Below are 12774 nucleotides of genomic sequence, written 5' to 3'. Positions count from 1 at the left end.
TGGTCTACAGAGTGAGTTTCAGTACAACCAGGGCTACACAGAGAAACTTGGTCTCAAAGAAAAGGAAGCACAATCAAAACCAAGGGCTGGTGAGACGGTTTGCCTCAGTGAGTGAAGGCACTTTCTGCCAAGCTTGTTGACTTCAGTCAGATACCCAGAATCTGCATCACAGGAGAGAACTGACTGCTCCAAGTTGTTCTCTGAAAGCCAAACATTTGCTGTGGTACATGCTTGCTACCTAACAAATAAAAACTAAGCAATATGATAATAAGAATAAGACCCTAACAACAACCTGCAGTCCCTCAGGGCTACAGCTCTAGGAGACACCTTCTGTAAAGACCCAGCCAGCATCTCTGCCCCTACTGTGTCAGACAAGCAAGTGCAAAACGCTGTATGAAAAGACATGTCACGGCTGGAGGGATGGCTCAGAGGTTCAGAGCACTGGCTGCTTTTCAAAGAGGTCATGAGTTCAATTCCCAGCAACCACATGGTGGCTCACAACCATCTGTAATGAGACCTGGTGCCCTCTTCCATTGTACAGGCATACATGCGGACAGAACACTGTATACATAATAAATAAATAAAGTTTAAAAAAAGAAAAGAAAAGACATGTCACCATTAGCTTCTACGGATTCGAGAAAAATAAAAAATAAACTAAGGAAATTTGGACCTCCCTGTGTGACAGATATTTTTATTTTTACCTTTTTTTTCCTAGTCAAATTTTATTTTTTTAAACTGAAGTTGGCTTAATCATCTGGCCTTTATTTTAAAAGAAGAATGGCTGTGGATATGAGTGCTTATATCACACTACAAAGTACAAGAGATGGTAGCAGCATAAAAGCTTGGGGCTAAGATGGAGATGAGCTTGGGGCTAAGATGGAGATGCACGCTACCGAACACTCAGTATTTTTAACAGAAATTTCATACATGTAACAATGTAACACCACAGAATATACATAGTAAAGTGAAGCAGATTGACAGGTCACCTGATGCAGTTAACATCTGTGATAAGAGCAGCTACAGTCTCCTTACTTAACAGAACCATTTACTGCAATGACATCTTAATAACAATTTTCATGAAACCCACACGCTACAAATCTATTACTTTGTATCTTTTGTGTATCTCTGCATTTCTTCCTTCACGTTTTTTTGCCTCATAAACTAAAACAAAAATTAGCTATAGTATTGTCTAATTTCTCATTTTTAGAAGAACATATTTTCATGTAGCTTTCCTTTGGCATAACTCATTGACATTTTACTCTTAAAAGACACAGTTGAGGCACTGGAATCAGTTAGAAAACGTGTTGCCAACCACCTGGTGTAGCCAAAGTCTGTTGTTTAAAACTGGATTTTATCAGGTTAACTTCAATTAGTATTTACTGTAAGAAAAACATTACCCTTTTTTTTTTTTTAAATGTTCACTGCTATGATTCCAGCAAATTTCAGTTTAGTTTGTCTTCTGAAACAGTGTAAGAAAATTATCAAAATAAGCCAGCAAGAAATGATCTTAAATGATTCACTGTGATAGTGTCATAAATTGTGATGATTAACCTATGGACTAACTACAGATGTGGGACACAGGAATTGCGGGTGCTGAAGGAGTTTCTATGGTAACAGTTGGATATCTTTGCTGTAATATCTTTAGGTGGTATTGTCACCAAGAGTGCTAACAGTGGATGGAATAAAATCCAAATTGAGCAATGTTGTTGTTTGCTAGAAATTCAAGAAGTTATAGAGGTTTTATTCAAGTGGAACCTAAAAATTCGAATGTTTCATTAGGATAATAGCTGTGTGGACTTAAGGGAAAAGACGGGAGGTCAATGGTTTCAATTTATACAGTTAATACTGACTTGAAAGTCACTAATGTGGCCAACACAGAAAGACCCAGATGACCTCTCTGCTGTGAGGGAGGATATTACATTTTGGGTGGGCACTGATCCCAACTGGCTTTGTGTGCCTAAGGACCCACACCTCCAGAAGGGTATCAAAGTCAGAGTTCAGAATGTGCAATGGAGAAATTACTTTCTGTTTGCACTGCATAGCAATGACCATGCTGTTTCTGCTGTTTTTAGTGTGGTGAGGGATTGTGTACATACAAGGGGAAGGACATGAAGACAGAAGGGGGCAACTGAACTGGAAAACTTTAGGCAGCACCTGGAACTTACTGGGTTATCTGGAACTAGGACTCAGTAGCAAATGACTAAGAGGAGGGGGAGTCACTAGCTGAGACCATTTCTCCTCTGTAAAACATGGAGCCCCCAAAGATTCGATGAAACTTTTGAAATATAACTCACTTTCCTAAGTTTGAAACTACCATGTGCCTAAGGGGTTTGCCTATAGCTCCACTGACCTTGGAGTCCATACTCTTAAACAGCTTAAAAGTTTACAGGAAGTTACAAGTGGCTTGCAATAGTTGGCACTGCCATGTTTTTGAGTCACATATGTAACAACAGATGTATGTAACAATAATATAAATATATAATAGTGTGTTTTAAATTTCTATGTAGTTAAGTCTGGTTAGTATGTTCATATATAATGGTTTTGCTTAAGACTAGAGTAACAGTTAATGCAAACATCATTTAGTAGTTAATTCATATCTCAATTATTGATCAAATAATTTATTAGCTTTTTGTTATGTTAGTTAAAATTGACGTGGTATGGGCCTTGTATTTTGTAGCAAATAATATAAAAATTATTTTTCACACAATAAACGTTTTAATTAACAATGGTGGAAACTGAGAATTATAAATTAGAAAAGTAAACACAAATTGAACATTTACCAGAAACAGTATGTTCAGGGCAAAGCAAACTAATGCTTTAACAAGTGTGAAATTTAACACGAAAACGAGGAAAGAAAGGTGTTGTTAACATAACAACATACTGGGCTGGAGAGATGGCTCAGAGGTTAAGAGCCCCGGCTGCTCTTCCAGAGGTCCCGAGTTCAATTCCCAGAAACCACATGGTGGCTCACAACCATTCGTTATGAGATATACATGGAAGCAGAATGTATGTATACATAATAAATAAAATCTTAAAAAAAGTAACAACATACTAGCAACATGGAAAGCAAGTTCATAAAATTAAATATAAGCTCGGCTCCTTACAACCGTATTTGGCAATAATAAAAGTTTTTCTGGACCATGTTTACAAAAAGTCGTCTTATTTGTAATTATATAATATGTGTGCAAATGTGCTTATGCAATTGTGCTACTATGAGTCCAGAAGAGGGGGACCAGACTCCCTAGAGCTGGGGTTACAGGTGGTTGTGAGCTTCCTGACATGGTTGCGAGGAAGCAAATTCAGGTCTTCTGCTACAAGAGTGATTACTGCCATCTCGCTAGCCCCCAGGTTCACATTTGACATTTATTATTGGAGGTTGACTACATTGTCAGGCAGCACTAAGATCAAAAATATATTGTGTTACATATGTAATTAAGCGAAAATGAAAAGCAAAAGTGGTTTTGGATTGAGAGAACAAACATAGGGTAGTTTTTAGCAACCCTGTTCACCTGTCCCAGGCAGAGCATTGCATTTGAAATGGGAATTTATTAGAAGCACATGTCTCTCATTCTTCTTACTCTGTCTTAAGGATCTCTACTCATGCTCACACTTAAAGAAAAAGATTTACCTATTGGAGAGATCTATAAACAGGTATTGTCGATATCCTAAAAAGGTGATCTACTAAGTTAAATTTTTTAATCATTAGTTTGACTATCCTTAAACATTCATTATGCTTAGTTTATTTTTTTCCAAAAAAGATTTTTGGAAAAGAAGTAAAAAAAATATACATAGGTTAAATAAACTGAGAACATTAAAAGAAAGAAAATTACTGGTCCCTCCATTCAGCTCATCAATTATGATGGTTTTAGGTATTTTCATATTACAAGTAGGTTCCTAACATAGTGGAAATGATACCACACAGTTAAACTAGAATGCTTTCACTTCTATACATTCTGGCCAATTTTGGATGTTATTACAAGATTATTGTTATGTTTACATGAATAATAGATATTAGACTGCTTCCACTTTTGTTGTGGTTAAAAAATTTTAAAAAAGTAAATGTGAGACCTAATGAAAATTTTCTTGAGTTTGGCTAGAAAGCTGGAGGCTGATATTGTAAAAGAGATCACAGTCTTCCAAGTTCTTACCAATTCAAGTTTGCATCAATATTTAAACAGAAAGAAAGAAAAGAAATGAAAGAAAAGAAACATACCTTTGGCTGGGTGGTGGTGGCCTTTAATCCCAGCACTCAGAAGGCAGAGGCAGGCGGATCTCTGTGAGTTTGAGACCAGCCTGGTCTACAAGAGCTAGTTCCAGGACAGCCTCCAAAGCCACAGAGAAACCCTGTCTTGAAATCACCCCCCTCCAAAAAAAATAAAGAAAAAAGAAAAAAGAAACTTACCTTTACCAACTATAGGTCAGCAAAGAAACAAGAAGAGAAACGAGAGAAGATATTATCTACAGTTATATAATGGGTCATTTCAACTTTGCTATTTACTTTTATTGATGACTATTAAAGTGTTCCAAGAGATGATCAGGAAAAAATTGAAAGGAACAAGATGGAATCATGGAGGCTAGAATATTCATTCTGATAAGGTGGAAATGTACCCATCTTCTTCCTCCTTCCCTCAAAAATTGTATTAAATTATTTATTGAAAACAGATTAACAACAAGAGACCTTTCTCTTATTAAGAATACAACTAGCAGCTTGCCAACAGAATAAAGCATCATCAACAGTGACAGCAGTCTGTTTTTAAGTCAGAACAAGTACACTCAGTTCCACCCAGCCTGAATGGCACTGCCTTAACCATAAAAGTGACACTAGACAGGAAAACAATATTTTCAGCAAATATCCTAGGGCAGCCTTTTCAACTCACCAAGTGTCCACATGATTCCATGAACACTGATGTCCACTATCAACCCATATACCAATTAAGTCAAAATAGATGCAAAATTTAAGAGGCAAGTTATATAGTTTCTAGATACAGGATAAACATTTAAACTATTGTTTTAGGTGAAGATTTCTTATTCATGACATTAATGATGCTGTAATGACTGATCTCAATTGTCAATTTGAGTTCTATAATCACCTGGGAGATGGGCCTCTGGGCATTGCAGGAATATCTCAATAGTTAACTGAGGTGAGAGGACCTGCCCACTGTAGGTGGTACTATTCCCTAGGGTGCTATCCTGGATGGTAGAAAGTAAGCTGAGCTTAAGCACTCATTGCTCTCTTCCTGACTCTGTATGGCATGTGGCTGGCTGCTTCAAGCTCTTTCTCTCTTAGCTTTCCCAACATGATTGAGTGTATTTTGAACTGTGTGCCAAAAGACTAATTCTTCCTGAAGTTACATTTGTCTGGGCGCACTAAGACAAGAATATCTATTTAAAGAAATGCTCTAATTCCAGCATTCTAGATGCTAATGCAGGAAGATTAAAGACTATGAGTTTTATTATGAAACACTGTCTTAAAAAAAAGCCAAATGACAGCAAGAAAGAGACTTCATCAAAAATTGAGATATATTTATTTTGAAAAGAACTGTTAGGATTTATGGTAAAACAAGCCACAGATGAGAAATATTTGTCAAGAAACAAGTTTGATAAATATCTTTCATCTAGAATATATAAAGATCTCTCAAAACTCAATAATAAGAAAGTAATTCAAGCTAAATGTTTTGGAGGTTAACTAACAAAGAAAATAAATGAACAGTAAATGACCACAAAAGAATAGCATCTCCAGAAGCCATAGGTTATTAATAAAAGCTGGGGGTGGGTTAACTACAAGTTTTTGGCTAGAGAGTCTTCTGAGGCCCCCAAAATAATGCAGACATTTACTATGTCTGAAGGTTGCTTACTAGAAGTAGATTGGCAGACTCTATTACTGAAGGCATCACATGCTTTGGTTACAACACATATAGAAATCTAGCTGCAATTGAGATGGAAGCTTTCTTCCTACTAGCAAGCTCCCATAATGCCCAAAGACACCATGCAGGCTACTTGGGGATGGGCTGCAAGGAGTATTTTCAATAAGAGTCTTACTCGGTTGTGGACCTTGGGGGCTCTACTACTGACAAGCCTGACACAAAAATTCCCTTTGCTGCAATAGTGGCAAGCCAGTAATGGGAGTAACCAACTGCTTTTTGATTGCATTGGAGGCCCACAGCACAGGAGAGAGTTTGCCTCTGATACTGCAAGCCTTGTCAAAACCCACGGCTTAGGACATCATAGGCCAGAGTGAAGAAGCTGTTAAAATGGACACGGAATACTTCTCAATAACTATGACCATGTGCATGGATTAGTGCTGCCATTAGCTTTGGTCAAAGAAGCTCCCTTTTCCAGTGGACAACAGTATAACTGCAGAGATTCATAAGTGACAAAATGCAGAACATAAGGGACAGCTAAATATTATTGCCTTAAGTAGAACAATTAGTTTACTCCCTCTAAAGATCAGAGAATGCCATGGAAGAGCAGTTGAAAGCATCTGAGAGGGAAAGAGGAGAGAATAAGGAGGAGAGTGAGACGAACACTGTTCGGAGGCACACAAGGACCCAGTCTTCCTTGAGTACAGACAGTAGTTACAGAAACAGGGAGATATATTCTCTTCAGTTTGTAATCATCAGTAAGGAGATCATAATTGTAAAGAAGCCCTTGCCCAGGAACCTGTAACCCCCCCCAAAGTCCCTTAATGCAACACAAACAAAAATAAACAGGAAAATTCAAAACTTAAAAACCCTGAATATACAAAGGATGCTCGTTGGGGATAGGAAAGGCATCAGTCAAAGTGGGAGGGAAGCAAGAGGAGATAATGAGAGGTGGAAAAATACAAATACATCATGTACTTGCATGAATATGTTCTAATAAGGCTCACTACTATGCATAATTAATATATATTACTTTAAAAGAAAAGGTTATGCAAGTTCAGAAGTTAAAAAAATGTCCATATATGGGCAACAATTCACTAGGAAAAAAATTGATACAATAGCAACTGAAGGGTGACATGTTCAGAAATTAGCCTACCTAAGAATAAAGGAGTGGCCCACAGATCAGAGGTTAGTATTAAAAAGGGCATAGGAGCTTAGAGTAAATGAAGATTAATTTTATAGGTGTAGCTGAAACGGGTAAGAATTTGGATACATTTTAGGTCTTTTTCTCTACGAGGGTGAACAGGAAAAATAGAAAGTGGACACAACAGTAGGTACAAAGAGTCGGGGGCACTTTGTTATCACAAAGTAAGAATGAGCAACCAGAATTAGATGAGGCTCACACATGAAAACAGGAAGGAGAATTTCAAACACAGAGCTGAGCAAGGAAACTAATAACTACAATATGGCTTGTGACGCAATGACTGCTCACATATCCAACATAGGTTTGCAGGAAGACAAAGGAGTTTCACGATAAATACTGTGGAACTCTATCCCTTGAGATAAAGCACAGAGTCTGCTCTATGAATGTGGGAAGAACCCAATTCTACTCAGTTATGCCTATTGAGAATCTAAGAGTAGAGATCATTGAGAGGTGGCAAAATAATTCAGGGACAATGTCTGATGAGAGCAATAGAAACACAGAGGGAGGAAAGCATTCTGGTGTGTGTGTATGTGTGTGTGTGTGTGTGTGTGTGTGTGTGTGTGTGTGTGTGTGTGTGTGTGTGTGTGTATGCGCGGGCACACGCATGCGCGCGTGCCTGCAAGGCGTGCCTATGCACTCTCATGTGCTTATAGAGCCTTGCATTTGATGGCTCAATAAGATAGCCCATGGCATCATTTCTAACCTTACATTTTTCACTAGAAAAGATGCAGTTGATATGGCTGGGCTAATTGAAATGCCTAAACCAGCCTCCAGAACAAGCTGTCTGCACTCCACAGGCTTCTTAAAGAAGATTCAACAAGTGAATGTGCACTGCTGTGGCAAAATGTGAAACAAGGTATTCAAAGGTGTCAAAGGAGTTGAAATAAAGACACAAATCCCACCTTTAATTGTGTGGCCTCTTTAGAGCCTCTAAAGACGCTCAGATGTAATATACTTAAGAGTGTCTAAGAAGAAGAGGGTAATTATTTGCTGCATGAAAAGGAAAAGAAGAAAATAATGCATGTCAAGATGTTACTATCCCGGAGAAGAATCTTGACAATATAAAGCCACAACTTGAGCTTAAAGATACAGACTGATTTATCTAGAAATAAGGGAAGTTTTGTTAAGAGTTGTAACCAGATAAAGCATTTGGTCTAGTGATCATTGAAAATGTGTTTGAAACTGCTCCAAACACTATTACAGAGCATACAATCAACCACTACCAAATTAACATGAAAGATACACCAGGTCTTGATGTTTTAAATCAGCATACAAAAACTGATTGAAAAGTGACATTAAAGCATTTGAAGATAAGAAACAGTGGTTTTTCCTTCCCTTTTTACTACACATTCCTCTTATCCCTCTACAACACAGAAGGGACTAGCCCAATTATCCTTGTACGCTACCAGCAAACAAATGCCTAGAGTGATTCTTCCACCTTCTTCAAATTTCACAATGTTTTCTTCCTTCTAACAAGAAACCTAGGCTAAAGATACAAAAACAAAAGAAAATTTCTTTCTGAAATGTCTGCAGGATATTTAAAAATGTTTTTGAGATTGTAACTACATTTCTCCCTTCCCTTACCTCCATCTGAAACCTCCAGGTCTACTTCAGATTCATGGCCTCTTTATTATTATTATTATTATTATTATTATTATTATTATCATTTAACTAATTGCCATGCCATGCATATATATATATATATGCATATATATTCCTAAATATAAGCTGTTCAGTCCATCAATACACAGGTATCACTTCAGATTTATGTGAAAAATTAGATAACTGATTCTATGACTAATAGGAACTACTTTTATTTAATTAGTTAATTAATAATACAAGCCATAACACTGAACAAATTTCCCTCAGTTTTGTATTTTATTAAGGTTATTACGCGATAATCAAATTAATTTTCACAAAACTTACAAAGCTGAGCATCTGCGTGGAGTGTTCCTCCTTTAGGATTTAGCTTCTGGCTTTGAACGACAGGAACTGGTTTATAAGACTGGCCTGTGGCCCTGTACATGGCTTGTACCCATAATATTCTGTCCTGTTCGTCGTCACTGGCAAATATGACAGTATCTCCCTCTTTAACAGCATTAAAAAACACATGGCCACCTTGAAGGCCTGTGGAAGAAGAAAGACACCATCAAAATTTACTCAATTGGCAGCTTCTAGTCTTTATTTACCCAGCTTCATTCATAGGAGCTCAGTGCTTTAAATGATATTAGTTGAGGATCATGTCCCCAGTCCACAATTTAAAGGCACATAGCAAAAACATTTCCACATATAGGTCAGGGAGACACTCAGTTCTCAACAAGAGAGCCTTAGGCAGTAAAGCAAACATATCCCATAGAAAGGCAGAGTGAAATCTGGTATTTTTGCCAGAAAAGGAAATTCTTCTATTTTATTTCATTTAAATTAGAAACAATCTTATTTTAAGGAAATTCTTTGTGTTGGCATATTTATCGTTCTACGTGTCAGTGAAATATGAGTTCAGGGGAAATAAAAACACAGGTAAGGCAAAACAGATACTTCAGTTTCGATGGTAGTTTAGCCTTGGGACAAGTGGCATTTGTATTTGTCAGTGAACAATTAGAGAACATGGCCACCAATTTCTACTTCATCTCTTGTGTTAATTTTAAAATGTATCTGAGTCTTACTATCTGTTTTTTAACATTAATTTCACTGCCATCCATATATCCATTTATGACTCATTTTCAAGCACCATGTGTTCAGTCCTATAGCCACCATAGTTTGAGGACCCTACACACCTGGTATGCTTGATCTTAGAGCACTTGGAGTTTGAACTTGAGCTCATTATAAGTAATGAGTTATCTGAAGGGTGAGATGCCAGTCTTAACACCAGTTTCACATACACTTATACCTAGAACATAAAGGTAATCTTTCTATTGTATTCTTACTGTCCATGGATTTTTAACTGTAGCTTGTCAAATAAAGACAGATGTAGAATTTTCTAGCTGTGGCATCATATAAGCATTCAAAAATGTTTCAGATTTTGGATTTCAGATTTATCAATAGGTGATGTTCAAACTAATATACATGGAGGGAGAGAAATATAAGAAGGTTTTTGTGGAGAAAATGAGAATGTAATATATGTGTTGGGGTGGTGGTGCCTACCTTTAACTGGGAAGCAGAAGGATATAGATCTCTGTGAATTTGAGGCCAGCCTGATCTACATAGTGAGTTTCAGGCTAGCCAGGGCTATATAAACTCTGTCTCAAAATTTGTGCATCTATCCATTTATCATCTATCTATCTATCTTCTATCTTATCTACCTACCTACCTATCACTTATTTGCCATTTCATTGTCTATTTTTTTGTAATTTTGCTTCCCAGTGAAGTTTCTGCATGTATTGCTATATCTCATTTAATTTATCTATCAGCAAAATTCAAGTATTTTATTATAATATAGGAATAACAGAGAAGCATAGGATGGTAAAAGATATAATTTTAATCTTAAAGTTTTGTCTAGCTGCATAAGCTTCAAATAAGCCTTCTATTCATCAAGGGGCATTTTTAAATGGAGAACAAATACAGATGATTACAAAGCTGCAGACATCCATACTTGACTGGAAAAGTGGTTCACTTAGCATTACCTGGGTGGGGGTCTGTGTAATCCACAGTGTATCCTTCAAGTTGCATTAGTTCCTGTGGTTCAGACTTTTTTTCTCTATAACTGCACATAGCAAAGGTATACTGGCTAACCTGATTGGGGGAGAAAAAAAAGGGAGAGAGAAAAAAATGTTTGCAGTTAAAAAAGAAAAATAATAATCAAATTTAACTTTTAGTTTTTCTTTACCTAGACTTTTCTCCAAGCAAAAACATGTAATTCGCATGCAAATTATTCTATTTTAGCATTTCTCAAAACCTCGCTCTGAGACTATAGTGCCTTTCAAGGTTAGCTGGCAGTTAGAACTCATATGATAAAAATGGCGACCTAGTGTTTTTGCCAAGCATAATAATGTCGGAGACAAAAAACCAACCAACCAACTAACCAACCAACCAACCAACCCAACACAATACTACTTGACAATCCTTCTTTCTGTATATTCACAAACCTGTATATAACTTTCCTTTTGTTCCCTAAGCATGAACAACAAACAGAGCTCTAGTTTCTCAGTCATGTAAGAGCTATACATCATATCTGTATTAGTAAAGAAAACTCTCAACTATTATTTTGTTTTTGTTTCAAAACTTAAGCTAGTCTTGATTACAGCAAACCAATTGCTTTAATCCTTATCCACTACCATCTCTAGAGTTTATCCTTATCTTTATTTCTACCTCATTTTGGTGCCTATTAGTATGTTAGCAATTAGTAACAGGATACTTCATTGTTAAGATATATAATCTTATACATTAAATATTAATTTATATTTTATTACTACATTTCTGTAATAATAATAATAAACTTTTTGTTTATTAGTTTTCTTGCTGTTCACTGCTTCTTGAATTTCATTTCAACATTTTGAATTTAGTTTCTTCCTTTATTAGAAGCTTTTGCGTTCATACTCATGACAGTCTGTCTGCTTTCTGTACAGTGTGTACTCAGGCAATCCTGTAAGCATTTTGAAGGTAATATTCCATTGTTAAAGGGCTATGTGTTCATGTTGAAAAGTTTGGTGAAAGTTCAATTGTGCTTTCCTCGTACTCAATTTTCCTCTTTCTCTGTGGCTGTTCTTAAATGTTCTCTTCATCTTTGGGGATGTTACAGGTTAGCAGGTAAAGAGTCTTGCTGTCAAGCCTAACACGACTTGAGTTAGATCGCTGGGACCCATAGTGGCAGAGAACAGACTCCAGGAGGCTGTCCTTTCCTTCCACACAGACTCCGTGGTACCCACACACATACATAGGCAAATAAATAAACAATGTAATGAAAAGGTTGTCTTTCTCTCAGCTTACTACAGTTTCACTGTGAAATCTTTCGGAGTGACATGCATATCCTAGGTAGGAATAGGTAGGAAGCTGTGTGTCTTCTCTGGGATAATTTCGGGCAATATCATTTAGAATCTTATCTATCATTATTTCAAACGTTTTTGTTCTATTTTTCTTCCTTTTACTTTTATATTTCATTTTTCCTATCTGTCCATTTTGTGTCGTACTTAATTTCTTTAGAGTCTATTCTTTTTTTAACTCTACTGATGTATCTTGAATATATTCTTTTTTTAATTTATGATGAGTGTTTTTATTTTTTCATTTTTCTTTCTCCATTTTTTTATTTAAATTAGAAACAAGATTGTTTTATATGTCAAACGCAATTCCCTACCTATCCCATACCCTTTCTGCTCCCCAGGGAAGGTGAGGCCTTCCATGGGGGGGGGGGTCTTCAGAGTCTGTCATATCCTTTGGGATAGTGCCTAGGCCCCTCCACCCCCAGGCTGAGGGAGTATCCCTCTATGTGAAATGGACTCCCAAAATCCATTCCTATGTTATAGATAAGTACTGATCTACAACAAGAGGTCCCGTAGATTTCCCAGGCCTCCTTGCTGACACCCACATTCTGTTTGGGTGTCAGAAAAGTCTGGATCAGTTCCATGCTGGTTTCCCAGCTATCAGTCTGGGGACCAAGAGCTCCCCCTTATTCAGGTCAGCTGTTTCTGTGGGTTTCACCAGCCTGGTCTTGACCCCTTTGCTCATCACTCATCCTTCTTTGCAACTGGATTCCAGTTCAGTTCAGTGTTTAGCTGT

General features: G+C 37.0%; 1 protein-coding gene across 17 annotated transcripts in view; it reads right to left on the bottom strand.

Annotated features, from left to right (window-relative positions):
* The window catches only part of Cadps2 (calcium dependent secretion activator 2), a 514674-nt gene that overhangs the window by 154877 nt on the left and 347023 nt on the right, over positions 1-12774 (bottom strand). For 9 of the 17 annotated variants that reach the window (XM_027389980.2, XM_027389983.2, XM_027389989.2 and 6 more), the window contains exons 10-12: positions 10686-10794; positions 8992-9192; positions 4403-4411 (exon numbers count right to left, since the gene is read on the bottom strand). In XM_027389980.2, coding sequence (XP_027245781.1) covers positions 4403-4411; positions 8992-9192; positions 10686-10794 — 319 coding nt within the window. Of the gene's footprint in view, positions 1-4402; positions 4412-8982; positions 9193-10685; positions 10795-12774 lie in introns of all 17 variants that reach the window. The other 8 variants (XM_027389985.2, XM_027389991.2, XM_027389993.2 and 5 more) reach the window with 3 other exon arrangements.

This window comes from Cricetulus griseus (genome assembly GCF_003668045.3).
Source record: "Cricetulus griseus strain 17A/GY chromosome 1 unlocalized genomic scaffold, alternate assembly CriGri-PICRH-1.0 chr1_0, whole genome shotgun sequence".
Taxonomy (NCBI): domain Eukaryota; kingdom Metazoa; phylum Chordata; class Mammalia; order Rodentia; family Cricetidae; genus Cricetulus; species Cricetulus griseus.
Note: the sequence above shows the minus strand (reverse complement) of the source record. Positions and strands in the feature narration are given on the sequence as shown.